We start from the raw sequence: 26,181 nt of genomic DNA on the forward strand, positions 1-26,181 counted from the left end.
TTCTCGCCCGTTTGGGGTGACAGCCCCAAAGCGAGCGAGCAGAGCAGGTAGAGCCCAGTGAGGAGGCGGGCGCTGTAGAGAAGCGACTTCGTTGCAGCTGTTGCTATGAAAAAGGTTGCTTGTATTAATATTTGTGTTGTTTTATTTACTGTAGCACATATATRGGTTAGCTGGAGAGCAAACAGGGAATTTGGTGAGTAGCAGAGCCAGGGAAACCATGTCTGTGTACTTAACTTGAGCTGCTGGGTGGAGTCTCTGATGTCTAATAAAGGCTGAGCTATACTGTGTTTTGTTCCTCAGCAGGAACATTACAGGTCTCTCTTCTCTCCTAAGCCATATATTTTCATGAAGCATTTAGAGATGTACTAGTTTGTGCCAGCTACTCTCTGTCAATTTGATTAATTCAAATGCATTAGGGCAGGACATCAGATGAGCACAGAGATGCATGCACCCTATGACTACATATTCTCATTTCTTTAGAAAGAAGGTATCCTTATGAAATAAGTCTAAATATATGGAATAAGTGTAAATTTTTGCATATTTAATTTCTATAGAATGATAAACAACTAATTCTGCACAGTTAACAAAATCATCTCTTGCATATGTCCATCGTGGCAATGCTGGCTATGATGTACAGGTTATTTTTTTAAGCGTACTTGCTTAGGCTGGCTGTTCTTTGACTGCTGATGAAATCAAAGATGCTGTGTGTGGGTGGAGGAACACACTGTCAGACTAGAGCATAGTTTCCAGAAAGATTTTAACGTGAATTCATATCCTAGGGAACCACCATACTTTCAGTGCTATCCTCTGCATGTTTTAGCATTGCAATTAATATTGTTATCTGCATCCATCATGCCTTTGGTTCAGAATGGTGGAGAGATACCAGCATGTTCTGGAAAAAAGAAGGAGGTGAAAAAAACTCTCTCCAGATACTGTGGATCCRGCTCTCTGTTAGCACTCAAGTGTATTTCATATAACAGATGCTGTTGAGCACAAAGTTTCCATTGTATATGCTTCACTGTACTCATGCGGAGTCTCTGCCAAGCAAGAAGGGGCATCATCACATTGCTGGAACTGGAATATTAGTGTAACTGAACTCTTGCAAAGTCATTTCATTCAAAGAGAAGTGCTAATAGTCTGACTTCATCCGATTATCATCCTGACCAAACGCCTATTGTTCAAGTGAGGCACACAATCCACTTACTATGAGGAGATTTTGTGTATATGGGCAAAGAAAATGGGAAGCAACGAGATAAGGAGTTAAGTCAACAGAGATATTCTGTTGTTTAGTGAAAGCTCCTAAAGACAAAGGAGTTACAGTTTTTCCCAGAAGGAAATACAGAGTCTCTGTGACATGGGGAGGCTATGGGCTTTTCCAGTAGCTCCAGGCAGTGGGAGAACCTCCTGAACACTGGGGATGTTCCCAGGAAGACAATGTCCTTCTCTTTCACAGTGAGCAGAGCAAGGGTCAGGGCAGAAAGGAGAATTACTCCTGCATACTAATAGAGGCATTGAAATGCCAGGAGCAAGGAGTTGTAGCGTGCAGTCAGTGTTGGGAAGCTACTTCCAAGAAGTAGCTTTTGAGGAAGAAGAAGGTCATTTGGTACACCTGACAAAGGAGATTGTTCAGAAACAGGGTTGTACTTGTCACGGTGCCATGCTCATGTGGCTTCCAGCTACCTTTCTGTCTGCTTTGAAGGGACCCTCTTGGGTGCCCWTGGAAGGGGGCTGCTGAAATGCAGCAGTGCCCTGATTGCCCTTTCTGAAGTGACAGTTTTAGATGGCAAACAATTCCTTTGCATTGTGTTAACACCTGGGGAAAGATCTTTATTGTAGATTGATCCTGGCACTTTTCAGCTCCTCCACTGTGCAGCACATGTGCTGCTAAGGCACATAGACTCAGAAAAGCAARCTGCTGGTACACATCTTGACAGCTCCTTTGCAATGTCCCTTCTCTGGGCATGGCAGACAGTCACACCATGCTTCAACCCTTGCCCTCAGAAAGAGAGAATTGTGGGCAGAGATATCCTGAGTGGGTAAAGCTGCTCCCAAGAGGGCAGCGGGAGGGATGAGTCATCACCTTATGCTGCTGATTTGCGGACTCAGCCCCATGGACCACCCCCAARTTATTGTCCCTTTGCAGAGGACCTGTAGCTGTCTGCTCCCCGTGGCAGCTGTGTACTTTGCCTATAGACACAAATTGCCACTGCTTTGTGAACCAGGTGAAGGCAGAGCAGGTGAGCCATCTGGGCAGCTGGTGCTGCCCTGCTCAAATGGRGTATACCCTAATGGTACTCTGATCTTAAGGGGTCTCTACGGTGGCTTTGATTGAGTGGATCAAGGTGACTATGCTGTAGATGGTCCTAACCTCAGGAAGTCTATCCATCTCTGCTCACTCACTGCCCACTTTCCAGAGGCCCATACTTCATTCCTCTCAAAGGAGCTTTCTGGGAAAATACACCAATTTCCATATATCACTTTGCTGCAGTTTAGGGTTTGATTCTGCTATTGTACTGTATTCCAAATTTGTATATGGCAAAGAATCTTGCCTACAGGATTGGCACTTTGACATCCCACTTCTTTCTGCAAAGTAGTCCAGGGAAACTCTAGACATTATTTTTGTTAGAGTGGGTCTTGTTGGAAAATGCTGATGAAATGAAACATAAACACGTTGTCTTGGGATTTTCATGGGAAAATATTATTGAACTGTTTTAGTATGCTTGGAATGCTTCTCTTCAGTTCTAATGCTCAGGCTTTGTCATGTATAATATATGTTGCAGCTATCATGTTCCAAAGGAAACATTTTGTCTTTATGTAAATAAAAAATAAGATCAAAATGGACTGTACATAAAAACTGTGAGTTTCTGACTTTTTTCATAATTTGGGATAACACCATATTTTGCAATCTCAGTATTTCCTATTGGCAACAATTCAAATCTATGACCACTGCTGGAATTTATATTTCTCTTTCCAAATGAACTGTAATAAAGGAACTGTATTTATTTCCTCCTTTTTCGTCTTGTTACTAATGAATCAGACTGCTGTGCAATAACATGCCTTTGAAATTAAACACTGAGCAAAAGAGTCAGAGGGTATGAAGGCTGAGATTCAACTAGAAGTATATCAGTAAAGAACAACACAATATTTRCTTTGTTTCCAAGTAGTGAACTAGTTGATTTTTGTCATGAAAATGTAGAAAATCTTGGAAGAAAATTCAAATATCCTTAATCCAGATATTGGGTGGAATAATTAATCCTTAATTCATATCCAGAAAAATCATTCTTGAATAATACATGATTTTGAATAAATATGGCTTGTAACAGCTAATACAAGACTCTGTCTTCAGCTGATGAAAATCCTCATGTTATTGATTCCAGTTTTTTATTAATGGACTGGAAAAATAAAACCAGGTTTCAACTAACTATCAAAACAGAGCTTGGTGAGGATAGCATTTCAGCCTATCTCTAAGTGTATTGTCTTTCTTAGAGCAGTGCAGAGACTTAAAAATCTGTTTAAAACATGAGCTCCTGAAGTTAAATAACATTTTCTTTTTAGGAACTTGTTCTGAGGATTATGGATCAGAATCCTTAGTAGTCCAGGGCTCAAAAATGTGATCCTTGTACTGAGTAGGCATCAATCTCCTTTGTCTGTGCAGTGGAGCCTGGCTAGTGAATACCTGTGTATACATAAGTTCATGCATAATCACGAAGACACACATGCACATTTATGATGGACTGCTCTAATTTTATGACATTTATTTTCTATAGGTATATAAATAATTTATAATACTATATAAAACAGCTGAAAAATAGCTCAGTCTGGAAGCTTGAGGTCGCTGTTATCTCCTCTGAACAGTGCTGCTAAAACATGAACCAACAATGCCCATCTTCTGACAATTTACTTCTCTGTTTGCTAGCGTYAGATTTTCCAAGAAGTGGAGGAAAATCTGGCTGCAAGATGAGGAGTACTTTCCTCCCTGCAGAACTCAGGTGCAGTCAGGGCACATGGCATGTGTGGAAATGTGAGGTGTGTTTCATAGAAGCTACTAATAATAAACTCTCTTCTGCTGATAGGATTGTCACTGAAATAATTGGCAGCACTCAAGGRTGGTTGAGTCATTCAGAACACGCTGAAAATTCCACCGGCTTTCCCCCCCAGCGCCTTGTGATCAGATTGTGTATGAGGTTTTATACATTGTTTTCCTAAAAGAGAAAGATTATGTAAYAAGGTTAGCAGTCTATAAAAATTTCCTCCCTCAGCATAGGCAGGAAACAGGTTAGATTTCTTAGATTTCTTAGTGGGAGTTTGTAGTGGCACAGAAACAAGATCTGGGCATAGATGACTTCTCTGGAACATAGCTGCTAAACTTGCACCTCAAGCATCACCTCGCGTAAAGGTATTTCTGACATTTTTTCTATTAATATTCCCAGCTGAGCAGGAGACACGTGGATCTGCTTGGGTAATGAAGAAGATGAAGTGTTTCTGGGGACTCTTCAGGGGAGGCAGCAGCAAGGGGGAGAAAGCGACTGGTGAAGGTGTAAGGATGCTTCCCAAGACCACTTGGAAGGAGAGAAATGAGCTGGAAGCAARGAAGAGAGGGAGACTGAAAAACGAAACAGACAACTTGCTAAAGATTATGACTACTAAGAAAAAAACAGCTAAAAAGAAACCTGAAAATGAGAATTTGGTAGGGAATTTGGTGAAGACTACAACATGTAGGAAGGAAGTAGAAATAAAGAAGTCTGCAGGTAAATATGCTACAGAAAGTGCTATTTTTCTGTTACTCTCTGTGACCAGTCCTGGACCTTCTCTGCGTCTTCCAGACTGGAGACTCTTGTTTTCATTTGCTTCTGGAATAGGTGCTTTAAACTTTCCTCCTCGCTATCTTTCACCTAATTTCATGCCCTTTCTAAATTGTGCACTCATTCCTCTGAAATGTCTGAATTTCACTTTCCCTTTGCTTCAGGAGTATTTCCCTGTGATGTTCTTATTTTTTCGCTGCAAAGACTCCTGATACATCATGGAAAAAAGATGGTGTGTGTGTGACTTACACTGTCATACTGCAACTCTGGYTCTTCTATGAATGTGGAGGGGAGGTAGGTTGTGCATGGGTTAGTTGTACCAACTAATGTTTCCTATGCGTGGCATGTGTTGAGTGAGGAAGAGCGCAGCTTGCTAGACCTGCTGTTGAGCAGCTTGCCCATTGCTTTGCTGARGATCCTTGCTTTAACCTCCTTTCTTTTTCTACCATGTTCCTCTCTCCGATCTTGTTTGATTTAATTCTAACTTCACAGCTGAGATAGTTTCACAAAAGAAAATTAGGATACATGTGATATTTATAATAAACATTCATTCTTGACTCTACATCACACCCCAAAGCTATATATTAAATTGATTCCAGAGTCTCATTTCTTATATCTCAGTTTAACTTTCTCTGGGTTCTCATCAAGTCTAATTTCTCTTCCAGGTTCTGCAGAAGAAAGTCTGGTCTGTAGATTTAGTCTGGAGGAGATAGGAAGAGAGTAGAAAGGAGAAAAAAAGCACTTGACCTGAGAAAAGTGAGAGGTGGTAGTGGTAGGCCTTTAGCACGTGAGGTGATCTTGAAAAGATCCTGAGTGGGCTTGGGGTACATGCAAACTACACACATCAGTACTCAGATATTAAAGTGATGCCCCCTGCAGAGGCGTGAACAAATATCAGCTTGTGTTGTTACTCTCTCTATTGCAGAGGAAATCTGTGGATTCATTGAACATGGGAAATTTTGTCAAGCTAGTGAACGTATTTATAATCTGGAGCATTCTGGAAGCGATAGTGTGGGAAAATCTGAATCGCTTTATACACAGCTGGCTGAAGAGATGTGGTCCACCGTGGGAAAAGCGTTCAGTGGAGGCGAGAGGATATCACTGGAGCCATTGCAGTCAGTGGGCAAATTGCTGAAGTGGGAGAAGAAGCTAAGGGAGGAGTTTGGCAGCAGCCAAGGGATGGAGCCTGTTTCCACCTGGATTCCAAGATTCTGGAAGAAAGACCTGGAGGAAAAGCTAACAGAGTACATGACAGCCCAGATTCCCTACTTCGATTCCACTAGTAACACAGATGAGACTGCCTTAAAACAGCATCTAAAACAGCTGGAAATGACATTTCTGCCCAGCCTGGAGTGCAGAAGTGATTTCTTTGAGGAAGCAGGCCTGTCTGACATGTATGCCTGGTGCTTTCATGCCTGCTTATCTTCTCATATTTCTACCCTTACTGACAATAACCATGTTAGCTTCAGCCGATGTCTGTTAGTTTATGAATGGTTCCTTGAAATGTACAAAAGGTATGTTCAAAGATTTCTTTTTCTCTACATTAATCATTGTCCCTTTTCTCCATTTCTGAGCACAATTTCCRCTTCTTGTTAATACAGCAGAACATAAAAACAAACAGCTGTTGCTGGGTTTAGACTTGCCCATTGCCTATTTTATCTTCAGAAAGAACCTGGACCTTTTTTTCTTTGCATTATTGCCTTTTCTAGATCCTTTTATTGAGCTCAGGGGCTTATCTGAGGTATGCAGATATTTCCTTGCTGAACTCCTGTTGGACAGGCACAGAATCCTRCTTTGAGAAACACGCTGGCAGGAGTTCATTTGCTCATGGTTTTGAGCCTCTTTTTAGCAAGCACTTTACTCTAGAATAATTTTCTCATGCCTTTATGGTATCAGCATTACACTATCTGGACCTCTCTTTTCTCCTGGGCTTTCTTGCCACCTTACCTGGCTTGTAGTTCCACCAAATGTTTCCCTATTTCCTGCATGAGTGTGTGGACCACAGGAAAATATACAGCCCATCACTAAATTCCTACTGAGGACTGGGAAAACGGATATGGTTTGCCCCATGTTCAGAACACCAGCACATCTGGGACTTCTTGGCCCCATACGAACTCAAAGCCTTTCACTGAGAATGCCAGTAGGTGTTATCAAAGCCTGAACYTGTCTTGTTTTCTTGTGATTTCTTTTTTGTATTTCAATATGAGAGGAGAAGTTTGATTCTCTGTATCCATGGTTACTTTGCTACTTGACAGCTCTAATCCATTTCTGCCCTAATGGTTTTCAGCTGTTTTGGGTTATCTGATTGCTTCCATCCTTGCCCAGAGCTTCTCCTCCTTGTGTTAATTACACCCATAAACACTTGATCAGTTCATAAACAGTTCATCAGATGGGCTCTTTCCCTTCATCCCCAAGAAGGCAGGGTGATGGGTACCCTTTTGGTGCATGTTGTTCTCAGACACACAGGAAAAAYGTCGACAGTATTATCCTGTGGATACTTTTATAGGTTTAAAACAGCAAAGCTTTGTTTTTAGATATGAGTAATGRATTGATGAAATAGAAAAACTTATATGAAATTGGAGGTGAATAATAACTTCATTTAAATATATATAAAAAAAGCACAGAGATAGGAAAAAAAAAATAGAAATGTTATTCCAGTGCTGAATTTGTTCTGGAAAAAAAAATAGACAAGARCAGACCAGTGACTGTTGTCAGAGGGAAAAATCTGTGGAGAAAGTTGAAATGAGAAGAGTAGAGATGCTAGACTGACTTTAGGRGAAAAAAGTCTAACTACCTGGATTTTCCTCTCTGAATACAATGAAAGCCTTAGGAAAAACTTATGTGAGGATATGGTTGTCCAAGTACACAGGTGCTTTTATTATTGTCTGCTTTCCATACAGAGATAATATCYGAGACTTGTAAAAGTGTGCATGTAGGGAGGTGAGTTTGGATAACTGCACCCAAGCCTAAGAAGGAATTTGGTGGCAGGAATGAGGGAAGAGGAGGGGAAACAGGAGAGCAGAAGGTGTAATTAGGGCAGCAAATACAGGAAGAAAAAGAAAAACAGCAAAAAAGAATAACTGGCAAAAGGGCTGGATAAAGATCATCAGCGTTCCTGGGGCTACTCCAGCACTGCCAATGCTGCTAGGTGTTTGCTGTTCACCCTGTTTGCGTAGCATGAGCCACTGGCACGAAGCAGAGGTACCAGGSTGGAGGTGGGAGAAGGGCCATGGCTCACCCCTTTGTCAGAGCTCTATTTTCTGTACGCAGTGGCAAGTGGACATTGCTGGGACTCAGACAGACCCCACACCACCTCCTTTCCCTTGATGCACAGTGCCTCATGTGGATTATTTTGAAGACAGAGGAAAAGTTACTTGCAATCACCCAGGTAAGAACTCAGGAGTTTTACCTCACTCTGCCTGTTTTATYCCCAAAGTATTAAAATTAGGAACGCTCTTTTTAGGCTGGCTGATCCCTTCCTGGCTGCCTTCAGCTCTGCTGAGGGCCACAGAGGCCCCAAAGGCTCAACTTTGGCTGTGCAGCCCAGGTCTTGCATGTGCTAGTGACCAGCGGTGGTGGTTTGCAGGCAGCTTGTGGGCCCTACTTCGTGCCAAGTTGCCAGCAATTTTGTTGAGAAGCCCTGGTGTGAAGATCCACGGTTATCTCCTGCCAAATGGATGGTCATTAGTGAAGGGATGCTGGGACATTTACATGGTCTCTCTTCATCCTGTTGCTGCATCTTCGTAGTACTGAAATCTGTTCAGAAACCAATATATCTRGAGTAAAGGGAAGCTATGGGCAGAACCTATTCCCTTAGCTGAGGGCCGTTTACAGATGCTGTTCGTCTTCTCTGGCTGTTAATAAACCTACAGTGTGGACCAGTGTTTATAGCACCTTTGCATTAGCTATGCAGGATATCCAGGCTGCTGGATTTGCTTGTGGACCCTCTCACAACCCTCTCCAGCCTACTAAACAGACACAGGTGAGGTTATCACAAAGATTATTCCTAGAGCCCAGTGCCAGGAAGCAGGTAGCCGATGTGCACTCGGCATAGCTCTTCTGCAAGGCCAGAGCAAGGCGTCCTGCTTTGCAGTCCCATAGATGACCTCAGCTCCCAGGCTGTGGGATCTCTTTCTTTTCCCAGCAAAGCTCCTCCTTTGAAGGGTGGTATCTAGGTGCATGGAATACAAACAAAGCAGGGAAGAGGCCTTATAGCAATGGGGAGGACCAAGGGAAATCACACTGTTTGGAAAACTCAGCAGTTTCCTAGATTCAGCTAAAGCCAAACTGCGGCAGCAGGAATTACCACACTCATCTCTCTCAGTTTCCATTTCAACACGCCCCTGGGAGCAGAGGAGGGGAAATTCCCTGACAAACTGCTGAATCACCCCCAGGAAAGTGCTCTGAGTTGCAATGATTCTCCTCAGCCCTATTCCCTACAGGAGAGCTTGTAGGTACTCACAAACATGGGAGTACAGGCGCTAGCTGGTGACAATGTGCTTAAAACCTACTGCTTTCGGTGTCTGACATTAAGCATTTTTATAGGCTGTTTCAAAGCAGTACCTTGAAGACCACATGTTCCTAAGGTCTGTTTTTGGCATGTATTTCGGTGAAGAAAATTACTATCCTCAAGGCAGTGCTAGTGAGATTATCTTAGTGGATGCTGCAGAGTCATCGACAAACTCTCAAAGATGGTGAATAACAGTGAGAGTGAATTTAACCCTTTTCTCTCTCTGCAGTAATGACTGGAGGAAACTCCTCTACTCATGGGCACTTTGCACGGAGCAGGCTCGCCCAGGCCTGGCAACGGTTACTAGCACTCGTGCAGTGCTGCCCCGGGTTGGCTGTGTTTTTTCAGGCCAGCTTGGCTCTGAAAGCGTTGCAGCTCTACCTGGTGCTGCGTTGTGCGTCAGCACGTGGAGCGTGGGTTGTTGGGAAGCATAATACAGCAGTGTCGCAGCTTGGTTCATGCCTGGTAGGACCGGCCTGAAGTTCAGTTTAGCAAGATTAAGTGGACCTGAGCTGACTCTACATGGAGTCATGTAGAGCTCACTGGCATATCTTATAAAACCTTCTTTATCCCTTAATTTATTTTTCCAGGATACTCCAGCCCTTTATTATTCCTTATATATAGGGAGATGACATGTATATTGAGCAAATATTCCATGATTTATCTCTGAGTGATCACAATATATAATTGTGACTGTAAGTCACATGGTGCTGATTTTGCCACTTGGATGACTAAATTTTTCTAAATTAAAAGGGATTGAACAGAGAATAGGCAATATTCTGCTTTGCCTATAATACCTGGCTTTGCCATGGGGAGTGCCAGCCAGCTGTCTGTGCAAACTAAAAGCATTTGCATGTACTTTTAGTAGTAGTGAGTGAGGAGAGCTGTGACCACATCAAAGGATGCTGAGAGCTCAAACACCACATGGGGTTCAATATGAGTTCCCAGTCCTGCTGCTGGAAACTTGGTCAACTCTGCTGTCAGACTACTTTACCCCGGCTCTGAAATGACTAGGCGAGGGGGCTTTGCGTCTGTTGAGGTTAGAGGAGTTGCAAAGTTGGTGAACAAGAAAATCATGGTGCAGTTTGTTGGGTTGTTGATSAGTCACCTTGTCCTTGCAGTGGTGGAGAATTTGACACACATGCAAGGCAGACAACTTCAAAAACGCTGTCAGGGTTCATTCAAAAACTGAGAGGTGGAAAACTAACTTTCTCTCCCCTGTTCCTGCAGCCCCAGCTTGTAATGGGCTGTTTGTCCAACAACACACATGGTAAGGCCAGGGTATGCACATCTGGACCAAAAATTAAGGAGAGTTTAGAGCGATCTGTAAAGAGGTCACTTGGGTCTGCGTCTTCTCCCTTCTTCCCTCTACTTTTTTCAAAGGTATATGAGGAGGACCCAGAAGTGTGTATGCTTTGAAGAATTTGGGCTGAGGACCTAGTGCTTCCAAAATGAATATGGCTTTCCAGTTGTTCTGCTTACCAGCCTGTCCGTGTGTCAGCTGTGCCCTCTCACCCCCGTTGAACATTGTAGCCAATTTTGGCCACATTTGAAAGAGACTGATGCCTCAAGGTTGTTAAATTCTCACGTATTTTAAAACAGCAGTTGAACAGATGTGAGAGACACAAGTCAGCATGAGTTATAACTTGGCCTCTTGTGTTTCCTGAGAGGCAGCAGCCGACTGGGCAGTCAGCACCAGCAAACTGGCCATCCCTAGATCTGAAGCTCTCACAGTGTGGAGTGTCCTGTCTTGGTGAGCTAGGGAGGGATGAGGAGGGAGCTAAAGGTTACTTATGGACCTGCTTGTTACAGYGGAAATTCTGGTCCTCTCCAGACTGGAGCTCTGGAGCCTGGGGCCCTGTGTCTCCACAAGGGCTACAAATGAGTAAGCTCATGCTCATTCAGGCACATCATCTGATCCAAAGCAGCTAAGTACTCTGGCTCAATGAGTTATTGCCCTGCAGTTACTAACTAAACGCAAGCTCTGTCCCATCGTGGAGYAAGACCTTTGTGTTGGTTTAGGCCACGCATTTTACCTTGCAGTGGGGACAGGCTAAGGGTGTTTGTGCAGCTCGGCTCGCATGGGTTAGCTCAGCACTTCGTGTTAATACAGTTGTGCAGTCAGGTGACAGCACTCTGGAAGAAAGGAATTTTTCCTGGGTTATTTAYACCTGCTAATTTGTGTTTGATTAACAGTTTGTGATGACTATGGCAGAGCACATTATTTTGAATATACCTTTGATGAAATTCTTAAGCGATAGCCATAAATTTACTAAGTCATCGGCAAGAAAAGAACAAAGATAAAAATGGAAGATCAGACTTTACATACTTTCCATTTCTCAGAAGAAAGATGGAGAAATAAATGAATAAGTAACTAAGCCAGACTTYTGAGTTTAAAGCCTCAAAAAGGCTTTAAAGGTCAGATTATGTTTTAAGCAAGGAGCCCTTTGTCTGCAGCATTAGTTTTGTTTTTACAGTGCATTCACGATAACACAAACCAGCCAAGTCTTGGGAAACTTCCCATTGTGCAGCCTCATGGGGCTCATCTCGCTGCCACAGTAGCTCTGAACACCARCCTAACTCTTATTTGCACTCATAAACCCCTGGCTCCAGTTAGCAAGTACTTTTCATTAACACTAGCTGGTTTACGTAGGTGCTGGTTGGAGCTGGGAAGGGTGGGGGATCTCAGCTAGCTGGCAATACTGCATTGGGTCTAAGCGTTATTTTGCTGTGTAGGCACCTTCATTTGAGTTAAGCTAACTCAGGAAGACTGCAGATAACCCGAGCTAACTCTGGGGTGAAAGCAGGCTCCAAATCTTTTATACTCAAACAAATCAYGGAGAACAAAACAGAACAATGTTATTAGTTCAGCTGGAAAATATCCAGGCTTTGGGTTGAACAAGACGATCAAAAAATAGAGGCACTGTCTGGTCCAAAAGCATAACGAGAGTCAGGGAAAGCTAACCCATTGCAAATGCTGTTGGATCTCAACTGTTCTTTTTCTTTTCTTTTTTAACTATTTAGAAGGAGGTAAGGGAAGCCCTGAAAAAAGTCTTTGACAGTGGGGAATCCCCTTGTGCCAGTGCTGCAGTCRTTCAGGTAAACTGGGGAGGAACTGAAAAGCTCACATTCTTTGGGGCAATCATGTCATTACACACAAATGTGTGGGTATCAGTAGGACCCAGTTTTGYATGTCTTGGGCTAAGCTCAGCATGTTACGAGCTTGCAAGTTAGCAATTGCACCTGTTTGCCCCTACACCTGCTTTTTTCTCTTGTGCATATGTAAGGAAAAGTAACCTAACTAAAAAARGGTGAGCTTGAGATTAGCTGATTCAAGCTGAAGCTGTGTTCACACTTGGAATTTCACACAGCCCTTTGGAAAGCCACAGTGTATTTTTCACCAGCCTGCTCTGTGCACGCTCTGCATCCTTCCCTGCTCTGCATCGCGAGCAGCAGTCACCAAATCACGAGCACCAGATCACCTGGYGGATCCCCTGTGCTGGCCTGCTAGGGGCAGGCAGCTCGCCCGCTGCTCCATGCGCCGGCTCCAGAAGCAATTGCAGAGAGCTCTAAAGGTCCCRCCGAAGCATGCTCTGCTGATCTGTGAGCCACTGCCAGAGGGYGTTTGGGTCAAGATCTGCAGAAGTCTTGATGTAAATCCTGGGGTTTTCATGTAGATTCAGTGATGCTAGGGATCAGGGGCAGTTCAGAGGCTGCTGTGACTGTGTCTTTCTCCTCTCCTCTCCACCGCCACTACCCAAGCAGCAGCCCTGTTTTGGGAGAGGAAAGAGGGAAGTAGCCCCATGGCCTTGTAGGAGGCAAACTGCCTCGGGCACCCTGCCAGGGCCGGTGCTATGCCTTGCAGATCAACAGCAGCCAGTCTCCCTTGCGAGGATGCACCTTCAGTGGGCAAAAAAGTGGCTCTTGCAGCACAGCTCAGTGCYGGGCTCACAGAGGTGGCTGCTCCCTCGGCTTGTCTCCCTCACAGCAAYCTCCCAGGCCTCAGCTGCATAAATAGACAATCCTTACAAAAATATTGCATCCTCAGTTTTCATGGGCTGACACCTAAAGATCAGTTAGAAAAGGAACAAGGCATCCTGGAAACTCATCAGCCCTGGTTTCCTGACACCTTRGGGCAGCGTGTTTCCTCCTGTCCCTTTTGGTGATTTTTCTTGTGAGCAGCGGGAGAAACCCACTGGTGATGTGAGTCACCCTTTGTGTAGCTGAGGCTTCCTGGAGCGCTGGGATTGCCCTGCAGAGGAGTCCATCTGGCTCCTTTCATCCATCTGGCTCGCCTCCCCTTGAAGCTTTTGTTTCCACGGAGCAGCTAATGGACAGCATTAAGATGCCACCTGCTCAGGCCTATCAATATGGGATGGGTTTTTAGCTGTCTGAYGTGGCCTGCCTACTGCAGGCACCTAACAGGGGTCAGTGGGGCGAGACAGGGGTYGGAGGATTTAAGACATACTGCCGTGTCAGGCGGGAGCAGCGGGAGCCGGGAGCTAGACCCCTGCCTTGTGCAGGCATCCCTGATAGAGACCCTGGCAGAGGCACGCAGCTGAGAGCTGCTCAACCACTTTTTGGGGTGGAATCCAAAGTTATCTGCAAGGGGGAGTCACATGGAAGTGCAGGTGTTCCCGCAGGCAGCAAATCTTCGCGGGTGTCTGGGCAGCCCTGCTGCACATTGCTGGGGATGAGCATTCACARGCACACTTTTCCCCAACTTCTGCACCCTGTTCACTGCACTGGAAGCAGCAGCGAGGGTGCAGATTGGGCTCCTACTGAATGCTTTTATGTATGCAAGGACTTTCAAAACCAAAACATAYCTGGTTGCCTAAGAAGCGAGAGGGATTTGCAGCAGGGTGAAGGATGGGAAATATTYCATCCTTCTTTTTGAAGGTGTAAAGGAGGGTGAAGCAGGGTGAAGGAGGTATTCTTCTTTTTGAAGAAAAAAGCTTCAGCCAATTCTCTCTCATCTTGAAATCCATAGGCAATAGGAGAGAAGACAGAGGCTGCTGAGCGCGTCGGTAAGAGCCTGGGGGAGCGAGTGGAAGCCGTGTGCCTGGAGGAGTACCTGAGCTTCCTCAGGAGGTAAGAGGCATGGTGGTTTCCTCCCTGGCACGTCAGCAGTGCTCAAAACCAGAAGCCCTGGTAAAGCGCTTGGTGATTCTGTGTTTGCCTGGGTCCCCTGTCACCCCCCTTCCATCGCACGGCCTTTCCCCACCTAGCTGTGGTGCAGGCACGGCTCTTCACGGCTGCCTGCGTTCTCAGCATTTGCTGTTGGACTAAAGTTGAGGAGGCAAAGTGCACCCAGACTCGCCTGGATGGGTTAAGCCATGCAGGATGTTTATTCCGGAGAAGTTCAAACCTTAAAAACAACCAGAAAGCGTCGCAGCCGTGTGGCCGGTGCCCAGCCTGGCTGCCGGGAGGCAGCAGGGCGGCATGCCAGGAGCAGCCGCACAGACCCCTCCTGAGTTCAGCAGGGTTTGTATCAGGCCCTGAATAAGGACTGCAGGAAAACTTTATTTTCTGCAAAAGTGAACATACTGGCTCTTCCTACCCTGTCTGTACTTCCTTGGTGCTGTGCCTCTTCCAGGCTCCCCATGAGGACCAGGAGCTCTGGCCTGTGGTACTTGTTTGATTTGTTTTATATATATATATGTGTGTGTGTGTGTATGTGTGTATATATATATGTGTGTGTGTGTGTGTAAAATTATTTATTTATAGACATTTTTTAGTATTTTAATTGTTTATGTATTTATTTATTTTATATGATTCTCTGATTTATTTTAAGATCTGTTCCACATTATAAAGAGAAGGAAATCCCTATAAAACAGAATTGTCCAGGAGCCATTTGTGAGGCTGAAGCTGCCCATAGACTTCGTGGGTTATTCATGCATGCTGAAGCCTTTAGTCTTCTGCAGCATTATAGACAAATCCTCAGTTGCTTCCAGGAAGCAAATATTCCTGCAGCAGCAGTGATTAAATCAACCTCCTGCCCCCTGATCCATGCAATGTGAGGGATATACCCATCCTGTGACTGTGCTCTCCTTCCCCCCCGGTGGGGCAGGACAGGAACTATCTTTGTCCTAGTCTAGAAGCCCTCTCCCGGAGTGAAACTCTGCACAGTAAAAAGGCATTTTACTCCCATATACTGCCAGGCTACTGCTGTCAGATGCATTACAAAGCACATCAGCTTTAGAATATGTCTCCCTKTTTTAATTTAGCTATGAAAATGAAGTAAGAAGCTTTCTCCAGTTCCATGAGATCAGCAGCAGCCAACAAATCCTCAACAACTTCTTCATTCTCAGGTTAGCAAAGAGACCCTTGTGGTGCATGAAGTGAAATGGGTTTTCTGCAGTCTGATTTTTTTCTCACTCTGCTGTGGGGTTAGCCTTGCCTCCGTCTGGGTCTGGTCATATGGCCCCATGCACACTGCCCAGTTAACTTGAAGCATGGAGGGGACCAGGCTGCAGCCAGTGAGCCCCTTCGGAGCTCCCCCGTCTCATCCAGTAAGCAGAAGGTCTGGCGACAGTGGCTCTGCTGCAGGCAGGGCTCCGAGCTGCCACATTCACCGTGGTAAAGTGGGGACACTTCACTGCCACGGTCAAACCTACCGCATGCCGTGATGGAGTTTCCTTCCCTGCTCTGATTCTCCCCCACTGGGAAATCCTGATAAACGTAGTGCTGAAATGCATGTGCTTGCACGCTTCAGGCTTAAGGGCTTTGCTGTATGAAACTCTATCGAACGTGCCTGGCTTTCCGTGGGGTGGTTAAGAAGGCAGTAAGCAACCAAGCACAGAGCAGTGTGTGTGTGTGTTGGGGGGGAGCTGTTTGCTCCTGTGAGCTATCTGCAGTAGTGCTTGCAGCAATGGTGAAAACAAGATTGCTTCTGTTTTTCCTGTGTAAGATTATCTGGGAATCTCTGGAGTAAGCAAAAAGCCCAAATCAAGCATATGCACGGTGCTTACTTGACGTTGGAGCTCTGCTTTGGGCCTGGACAGCTGTTTTGTTTGTGGTACATGCATATTGCTAATGCTGAACCTTAGACTGAGATTTATGATAATCTTTTATGTAATTCTTTACAATTATACTGGGAATGAAGTTGCATACTGAGGTTTTCCAGAGAGTGAAATGTCTGGTTTCAGACCAGTGGATGCATTAGTTAGGATTTGCAGACTTGCAGACTGTTCTGATGGAATACAACTGCTCATCTTGTGTATATGGGGTGTCGAAAGCACAGAGGAGGCTTCAACCAGCCTCCATTTATCAGGAGATACTTGCATACCCCGATCCTCGTGGCAGGCCACTTCACACTTTCTCATTTATGGAAATACCAGCATTTTCATCCATCTAAACTCACTGGTGCTTGGTAAAAGGGCCATTTATGTACATTATGCCTTTTGTGTCCTTATGGCAGCACCTTAGGGCAGGCTACCTGAAAGACAGGTAGGTGCACAAGTATGGGTCACTGAGGCTCTGTGCTAGCCTTGCACCTGAGCATGACTATCTAGGCAGTCATGTTGGTTGCAGTGAGGAGTGTTTTGATCTGAAAGCACAGCCTGATTTGAGCTGATCTCTTTTTTTCCATTTCCTTTTCTTTTTTTGTTCAGAGACGCCTGGAATAAGCTAACATACATTTGCAGTGCCAGCACCGATCAGGATGTTAAGGTAAAAGGATTTCTAGACCAGATGGAAGACAAGATTGTAGAACATCTTCGGCAGACAATCACTTCTGAAGTCAAGGTATGGAAGACCCATATTAACATTAAATGTTTTTATACTGTCAGACAGGTGTCCACTTCATTCTCATGTCCTAATTTGTAAAGGATAAAACCATAGTTTTGTCTTCAGGCTCTAAATATACTTTTACCTTGTCTGAAGTTGCATCTTGACAGCTTCATCCTTTCCAGTTTTTGGAATCCAAACTCCACTATCTGCTGTTGTGCTAAAAATGGGCACCCTGTGCGGCTCCTGGGCGGCCAGATACCAAGGGCTGAACACCAGCTGGTATCTGCTCCTTCCTAATGGCTGGGCATCTTCCCAGGGGCAGTGACAACTCACAGAGAGCAAGACTGTGGTGGGTAGTCACGATTCAGACAAGGTAGACTAGGCATTTATCCCTCTCTTGGAATAAATTCCTTTCCCTTCACACTTTCTAATATTAGATGTTTAGCCCAGATGCCTACCTTCACATCCTGGCCCCCATATCTAGATAACAAAGAACTGCGGGCTGCTAAAAGCATATGGTGTTGTGCATTCCCTTAGGGAGATCTACGGAGCATCCCTAGAGCATGTTCATTGCACACGGTTACTCAAACATGCTGAAGTCAGCARAGGAAAAATAACTAAAGAAATGCTGGCAATACCATTCCTTGAATAAAGGCACAGGATGCTGCAGCTTGTGAAGAAGTCTCTTTCCAAAAGCAAAAAGAGCGAATGCACTGTAATTCATGCCTCCGGATGTTCATCCTTTGACTCTGTCTGTCTCTTTCTCTCAGGGAATACTAAAGAATCACTTCAAAAACCATGACAGTAGTTTAAGCTACACCCTAGAATTATTAAGGSAAAGCTTTCTGACATTTAAAGAGAAAAATACAGGCAAGTATAAGGTAAGAAATAAGTAAGAAGGTAAGAATCACAGAATGGTTGAGGGTCACCTCAAGGGTCACCTAGAGCATGTTGCACACGACCTTGTCCAGATGGCTTTCGAATATCTCCAGAGAGGGAGACTCCACAACCTCTCTGGGTAACCTGTTCCAGTGCTCAGTCACCCTCACAGTAAAAACATTTTTCCCTCATGTTCAGATGGAACTTCCTGTGTTTCAGTYTGTGCCTGTTGCCTCTCATCCTGTTGCTGGGCAACACTAGAAACAGCCTGGCTCCATCCTCTCTACACCCTCCCTTCTGATACTTATACATGTTCATAAGATCCCCCCCTGGTCCTCACTTCTCCCAGACTGAACAGGCCCAGCTCTCTCAGCCTTTTGTCATGTGAGACATGCTCCAGTCCCTTCATCATCTTAGTAGCCCTTTGCTGGACTCTCTCCAGTAGCTCCATGTCTCTCTTGTATTGAAGAGTTCAGAGCTGGAAATTTCAGAAAATTGCTAAAACAAGTCTTTGAATCTCTGGATTACATAGTATTTCAATGTTAATCCAAACTACCATTTTGCCACTGAAAGGGCCTTTTAAAGGTCTAATCATCTCTGTCAAATTCCACAGARTTGGATATCTACTTCACTGGGACAGCTAGGACCTTTGCCGTAATCTCAGCAGAGAAAACCAGAAATGAAGGAATAGGGAAACTGATTGGATCTCCCAAACACAGAGGGGGAATATTGGGCKCTCTGTGATACTGCTCTGCTCCCAATTACCATTATACTGGAAATTCAGCTTCTCACGTGCTTCAATCTGAGGTTGCATCTGTTGCTGCCACCTATGCTATATATGTCCCACTAAGTATTGGACTCCCTTTCTCTTACCCTCACAGGTCTGTAAGCACTTTGCAGTGCTGATTTTAATTAACATTTTGAAATGTGGAAAAAAGTAACGGAACACAAAAACTAGGAGCTATTCTGCTGCTGTTCARAACCTGTCACTGGACATCATGTCACATTAGTGCTGGAACAAGCAGTAACTCAGTGGTGCAGTGCTACGCCAGAACTGTCTGTCTCATGCTTTGTCTGTTTTGGATGGGACTGGGGATTTCCTGTACCTTTGGACTGCAGCCTAAAACTAGTCTGATTTCAATTGCTAATGAAAATGTGTTTTCTGTGCAGTGGCCCATCTTCCCTTAGGGAGGCTTGCTCCCTCTCTCCCTCCCCCTCAGGCACTGCATGGTCTCATCACTGAGGTCCCTCAGCAGATTGTGGATGGCTCAGAAATGCCCACGTGGCTCTCTGGGCCCAGCCACAACCATGTGGCTCTAGGATGTATCTAGAGGGTATGTCCCAAGTAGACTGGATATTGCCTTCCCAAAGCTGTCCCAAAGCTGTGTGGTTGTTAGTTTGGGGCTAAGASGAGTTTATTTTGCTACTTGGGAGTGTGAATGACCTGTGGTGAAGCTAACCGGTCCTACTGCTTCAGCTGAATATCTCCACATGTATTATCAATATCTGTCATCCACATACARTTTGGAAGTACTCCATGTGTTAGACCAGGCATTTTAAAGGGACAGAGAAGTGGGACACCCATCTGAATGGGCCCTACTTCCCCTACCTATGTTGGCCAGAGTCCTAAAGCTCTGGCCTAGTCCTTGTTCAATGTCCTCATTACATGGAAGATAATTTGGGCTTCTTTGCTCTGGAACAGGATCTTGTCAAGGCTRTCAAAGTCGTCATTATCACAGAATATGTGCAGGCCCTCCTGACCACTTCCAGGAAACCGTCTTCTAGGCAGAGGAGGAGGATTGTCAGCAAGATAGAAGAAGATTATAGGATACTGCAAACCATCTTTGAAGAATGCTTAGTAAGTCTTTGATGTGGTTTTGCTGTGTTCTCCATTATTAAGAACAGTACCAAAAGAGGAAAAGGCTCAGAAAACAACAGAAAAGACTTAACAGGTCTTACCAYAGTGATATCCAACTTCACAGAAATGAAAATCAGATGTGCTGGAAGACAGTCCTTCCAATCTGCCCGAAGCTGTTATTTATGTTTTTGAAATGTGTGAATGGAGGAGGCAAGATTCACACTCCTGCCACTGAAATAAGAATGAGACATGCTCTTCAAAGCTGGCATGACAGCTCTAAAGCTATCAGTTCCCCTAGACAGGCCTACTGTACCTTGCTGTGGCAGTGAGGATGAGGAAGGGCTAYCCCAGGAGCTAATGTTGCCCCCCCCACCCCATGTTTTCTATTACGCCTCTGTTGAACTCTTGGCTGCCTGACCACTTCCAGCTGGCCCCTGCTTTCCCTGCAAGCCCTTCCTCACCTATGGGCTGGTGGCTACCACCAACCCAACCCCATGGAGAGCTAGGTGGGGCTGTGAGTCAGAGCCATGTCCATGCATTTCAAGGTTTGCCATGAGGGTGGAAGCACATTGGTGCTGTTGTGGTTGGTCATTCTTGCATTGAGGAGTGAGTCTTCATGAGGAGGTAAACACCTCACGTGGTTATGGATAAGGATCTGATGCAAAAGGGATAGATTAGGTGTGAAAGGAGAGCCACACCATTGAAGAAAACTTGAGTGAAAAYGCTAGGTCTGATTTGCAGAAGCAATTCTGGAAGCTTAGAATAGCTTCGTTACTTAATTCATAATCCCATGTAACTGACAGTTCCACAAATGGTGTCTGTGGATGGCACCGCTCTGTTGCACGGTTTCCTTGGTTATCCAAGGGCAAGGACAGCCACGTGAACAGCCCRTCCTGCGGCCGCTCCAGCGTGAGATTCGGCTGCCGTGCAACGGGCTCTGGCACGGCTGCTTTTGCAAATGGAGGCTGTGAGCGCCCGGGCACAGTGCCCTGTAAGCAAGCCGACYTGAGCATCGCAATAGTGATTGCGAAGATTGTCTGGACTGTCAGACAGGCACTCTCATATGACACAGCAGATAGAAAGCCTCAGATTTACTGGTTTTAATAATTCCACAGATTTTGAGTCGTTCTCATGACTTCTGCATTTAAGTGCTTGGGATTAGAAATCTATTTTCTCCCAAAAGAGGCCTCCTATAAGTTAGTTGTCAGTAATTCTGACTGTCCAAAGCATAAAATGAGATTAAAAAAAAATCATTTGTAGGCTCCTGCTAAAATCTCTCAGACCTGTTACAACTCACTTGCTAGTTTCATGGTGGAAAGCTGGAAGTTCCCAGTGCTTTTAGGTGAAGGCTAACCTTTCCTAGGGTGTCCAATCACAGACAGCTCGACGCTTTGAGAAATCAGGCCATTAGGAATATCTCTAATATCTAACTTTTAAGCTTACCAGTAATGCTGTGCTTAGGAACACCTTTGGATGAAAAGTGCAAGGAAAAWCGATTTTATAATGTAATTAAGGTATGGGAAATCTTATTACCTACTAAAATCTTGCATCCTACTTTGGGGAAAAAAGTCTGCATCTAGTCAGTCCCATTCCCCTTGTGTCCCCGCTCGGTTCTCATTCTTTCTTCAGCATGAGCACTGGAAACCTTGCGGAGGGAATGCATAAGCAATTTGCAGGGGACAGCCTCAAATGAGGTACATGGTTATGCATGCAAAATATGTACTCTGCCGCAGACTGAATTTATCGTGCAGTTGCACAGGCTGCACCTGCTCCCTGCCCCGCTCTGCCCTCTGTCCAGCTTCTCTTCCTGCCACTCTGTCCTCAAAACATGTTTGGAAACACCTTGCTTCTTTCCTAAAAGCAGTAAAATGTCAAAGACAGCTAAGTACAGCTGACAAAACAACTCTTGTTTGTCCCTTTAGATTGCAGACCATTTATCTTAGGCCTTTCCTGACTATGCAATGCTTAACAAAATCTGGCACCTTCTAATTAATTAACATTTACTTTGTGAGCTTGCCAAGTACAGTATCTGTGTGCTGGGAGCATAGTGCAGCTTGCTCACTGTGCAGAGCTAGACACACTGTGCGTCTGCAGTGCGGAGGAAGAGGGAGAAGGCTATCTTCAAGTATTACTATTATTTTTAATTTATGTTCAATGCGGAGATGAGCTGCAGCGAGAAGCCAGCCTGCTGTTTCTAACACCCTGTGGAGATCAGGGGAACCTGGGCTTCTCCTGACCTACTTTGACAGCCTGTTCTCCGGGTTTGCTTTGTCACAGGATCTCTATTGACGTGATGGCATCAATAATTCAGACTAGCAATTTAACCRCATTACCGCACCAACAAAAATGCGAGCAAGATCTGAAGCGCTCTCTTGGCAGTTCATCATTTCTCTTCTTTCCCTAGCTTTTTAAAAAATTCTGCGTATTTCTTGTTAGCTTTATGAAGCTTTATCCTGTGATGTGCTTTAGTTTAGAGGGAGCTGATCATATTCTACCAGCCATACTTGTATCYTCACAGGGTCCTGCCCTGCTTCTCGTTGTTTTTCAGCTACAAGATATGTGTCCCTTCGCCCCCTCCCCGAGGTCACTTGTCTGACCCTGGGCTTGTTCCATGGCTGCAGAAATGCTGCCACGGGCTGGCCTGTAGGGCTTGGCTTCACATAGGTGCAGGGGCTGTTGCTTGCATGGGAAGCAAAACCACTTCCCAAAGAGTAAAATGGCCTTTCAGGGGAGGTATACGTARGGGAAGGCCTGGTTTACAAAAGAAAACACAGGAAGGAATTCTGCACTGCTAAGGGTAGTTACTGAGCTGCACTGGAAGTCGACTGGTTACACTCCATTTCTTTTTGTCTTACCTTGCGAGGAAAATATGGCCTATACATACTCACCTGCAAAGCTGCTACTCTGCACAGTGAACATCTCATCTTTTAACATTATATTCTGTTTCCCTTGCCCTGAATACATCTTTTCTTCTGTCCCCAGGGTCCTGAAGGAGGTTCCTTCCAGGATCCAATAAAAGCAATTCTAGAACTTATTCAAACTTCTGATGCCGAGGGAATGAAAATAGCCCTTCTGCCCATTCTCAGAGATTTTCCTGATTTAAGGTAAGATGTTTTACTCATTYGACTTATGTAGTTTCTTCCTTGATTATTTGCCATCAGAATGCCTTTAGCAATGTTAGTCCCATGATATTTTCTTTTTACACCAGACTGGCCCAAGTTGGGCCAGGCACAGTGCTTACAGTCRAATGTACTGAATGCGTTCTGTTAGCATATACGGATTTACAGGTTCATCGCTTTGCTAGGTATTAACTAGTGGAGCTGACATGTCTCATCCATAACGGTGGAGATGGAAGAGATGTCTGTCAAGAAAGAAGGGATGCTATGGAAAAATGCTCCCTGAATGGGCAATTTRTAGGCTACACTGGTACATTTTACAGCACAGGCGTAGGTGGGCCACACTGGCACCTTCAAGAGCTTCCTTAGTTCGGACATTTCTTAACTTGCAAGTACTTGGCTCTTGGCTTTAATACTTCACCAATCCCTTTAATGTAGGGGATATAACTATCCAGACATAACTATTTCCACATAATCCTAGGTATATTCAGAAAGRTATACACACTTCTATTTCTCACAGAAAGCTGTTAACAGAAATGAAAGTCCACTTTTATTTAGAAAGATGATATTTTAGCTAGCTAGCGTTCTGTCACRGGAGGCGTGAAGGCCAAAAGCATGAATAGCTTCAAATGTGGAGCAGATAATTTGTAGTAGATAATTGTCTCAGCAGCTATTCAACATGACAGTTCTGATATAACATCCAGCTRAGGAAGTCACTAAACTGCAGACTGCCAGAAGCCCCCCCCCCCAAAAAAAAGACAACGAAAGAAAAAAAGACAACGAAAGATCATGTTATGCTTGCCATGGTTCCTATATGCTTTCTYTAAGCATTTAGTATTTTGGAGACACAATATTGAACTAAAAGATGTTTATCTGATACAGCATAGCTGTTCTTAKGCTTTATCTATGTATATACATAGGAAATACTCAGAGAAATGTCATTTTGACGCAGATCTCTGAGGAGGTCATCCTGGTTTGAGCGGAAGCATTGTTTTTGATTTTAATAGATTCCCAAATGCTTTAAGCTATGTTTGGCCTGGATACATTCACCCTCTTTGTTGAACAGACTAATAAGCAATGCTATGTAGAGCAAAAAGCCTGTAACCTTCCAGATAACCAAGAAGTAACTCCATCTGATGGGAGGAAAGATAACAAAAATGCTTTTGAACAATTAAAGGTAGAGTCATCCCCCAAACCAGCATGACCGATGCAAATCTTTTTCTAGCAGAGAGAGTTGAAGATTTCCATCCCGGCTTTGCTGGGATGCTGTGTGCACTGGGGCCCATTAGCTTGGTTATAGCACACATGGTTTGCACAGCTCTTGGATATGGCCTCCTCATTGTTAGGTGGCCAAARGCTGTTGAAAAGCAGTTTGACAACTTCCAGAGTTTGGTTTGGCTCAGCAAAACTGCATCCTAAAAAGCGAGGTTTTTCTTTGACTCTATCATCTGATCCTTTTGGAAAGGCAAGAACATCTGAACATCATGCTGGACCTCAAAGACTCACTCAGCCGAAGAGACAGAGCTGCTCTCTTGAAGATATTTCATGATAATTGTGAGGAAATTGGAGATATAGAGGTAAAATCTAGGACATAYGGACTGTGTGACTGCTTCTGTTAGCAAAGGTAGGTGTGTGAGTGCGTGTGCCTGTGTRAAACACATGTATGTGCACAGGCATTTGTGGTGGGAGGGAGCTGGGGTGACATGACTGCAGCATCACTGCTCTGAGTCCCTCGTAGCCATATACGCTGGTTATACTTTGCTCTCTCCACCTGCAAATTCCCATGTCATGAAGCACCACGTTGCAGAAAGTGCAGACGCTGCACGGTGAGATATGCCAGGCAGGGAACAGCAGGGACGCGGGACAGACCAGGCTCGTCCTCCCTGTCCTTCTCCGCTGTTTGGGGGTTGCTGCAGCAAGGCCTCTCCGTGCAGCCCTCTCTCCCGGCACACTGGCCTCTTGCACTGCGTTCATGTGCCGGGTCTCCCTGACGAGTGTGAGTGCTTCTCGCCAGGGCACGCCAAGGAGGCGTCTCCTTGGTGGTTGTCCTGCTCGTGCCTGTGGCGCAGGGGTATGTCTACCGGGCGCCTGTTTTTTTGTTTGTTTGTTTTRTTTTTTGTTTGAGCTGCAGCCCTGCTGATGATCTGCATCACGATTTTAAAATACCTCTTGGTGGAGAGTCTATAGCTGTTTGCCTCACTTGAAATAATCTACAGCTTCTTATTAGTCTGAATTTCTCAGCTCCAGCTCATAGCCAGGGAATTTTGTTTTATCTTTGCCAGGCCAGAGCCATCTACTATCAAAATATCTCTGTTAATGTTTACAGACTGACATCTGTCACCTCTTAATTTCTGTCAGATAAACTGAATAGACTGAGCATCTCAGGTTAAAAATCGTCCCTTTCCTCCTCCTCCTCCTCCACTCTCCACTGTCACCATTTATTTTTAGTTTCCATGTTCACGGATCAGGGATGAGGTGCGCAGAGATGTGACCTGGGGCCTCTAGGCGTAAGCAGRCAGCAGGATACCCTGTTAGCAGGGAGAGAAAGCGGTTAGAGAAACAATTAATAAGCAASCAAACTTTCCCTGCTTAATGGGAACAGATTCTGAGGTAATGGACTGGCTTGGCTACCAGCCACCTACTTTTATACCCTCCTTTAAAGAAATTACCTAAGCACCACCTTTACTTTAGCAAAGACATTCAGGAAAATGTTTTTAGAAGAATGGAAGTCACTTAGCCTCCTAGTTGCTGAAATCCCCTGGGCAAAGAGGCTTCCCAGATCCCACAGGTCCTGGCTGGGTCTCCACTGCCGTGACAGCACCTCGGCAGCTCAGACTGGTAGTTTCAACCAAGCTCTCAAGTAGCAGTAACAGTGAAATCAGTTATGGCATCTGCTCACAGGAAGGTCACCTTCTTCTTCCCATCCCGCCCCCTCAGTTTTGTGTGATGGTTTGGGGTGTGACCTGCCGGTACACCAGTCCTTATCCATAGGGAATCCAGTCCCTTCTGTGTGCAGAGGTGGGAGATCTTTGGAAAAGTGTTATCTTTGGTTGCTTTAAGTGTCAGCATGAACTGACCTCCCAGATGAGGAGCGAGCGGGTTTGGATAGTGTGGGCAGAGTAGGTGGATGCTGCAGATGGCTGTGAGCCTGTGGACTGCATAACCCAGGGTTGCCCACAAACTGGGCGTTGACAACGGAAATGTTGATACACCTTCATTCAAGAGGCCGTGTATATGGGGGATATTTCTGCTGTTTGACTCTTTTGCATGTCTGCTGCTGCTGCT

The 26,181-nt window shown here is 44.9% G+C and overlaps 1 protein-coding gene across 4 annotated transcripts in view; it reads left to right on the forward strand.

Moving 5' to 3' along the window:
* The window catches only part of LOC146588651 (exocyst complex component 3-like protein 2), a 47,293-nt gene that overhangs the window by 18,377 nt on the left and 2,735 nt on the right, over positions 1-26,181 (forward strand). For 2 of the 4 annotated variants that reach the window (XM_085317391.1, XM_085317392.1), the window contains exons 1-11: positions 4,928-5,096; positions 5,728-6,316; positions 8,052-8,190; positions 12,337-12,411; positions 14,303-14,403; positions 15,540-15,623; positions 16,926-17,058; positions 17,814-17,924; positions 19,625-19,780; positions 22,763-22,884; positions 24,362-24,520. In XM_085317391.1, the coding sequence (XP_085173517.1) occupies positions 5,084-5,096; positions 5,728-6,316; positions 8,052-8,190; positions 12,337-12,411; positions 14,303-14,403; positions 15,540-15,623; positions 16,926-17,058; positions 17,814-17,924; positions 19,625-19,780; positions 22,763-22,884; positions 24,362-24,515 (1,677 nt within the window). In that variant the 5' untranslated portion in view covers positions 4,928-5,083 and the 3' untranslated portion in view covers positions 24,516-24,520. Of the gene's footprint in view, positions 1-4,430; positions 4,749-4,927; positions 5,097-5,727; positions 6,317-8,051; positions 8,191-12,336; positions 12,412-14,302; positions 14,404-15,539; positions 15,624-16,925; positions 17,059-17,813; positions 17,925-19,624; positions 19,781-22,762; positions 22,885-24,361; positions 24,521-26,181 lie in introns of those variants that run through there. The other 2 variants (XM_085317395.1, XM_085317393.1) reach the window with 2 other exon arrangements.

The sequence above is a fragment of the Rhea americana genome, unplaced genomic scaffold, assembly GCF_003343005.1.
Source record: "Rhea americana isolate MKP2758 unplaced genomic scaffold, rheAme1 scaffold_5, whole genome shotgun sequence".
In the NCBI taxonomy this organism is placed as follows: Eukaryota; Metazoa; Chordata; class Aves; order Rheiformes; family Rheidae; genus Rhea; species Rhea americana.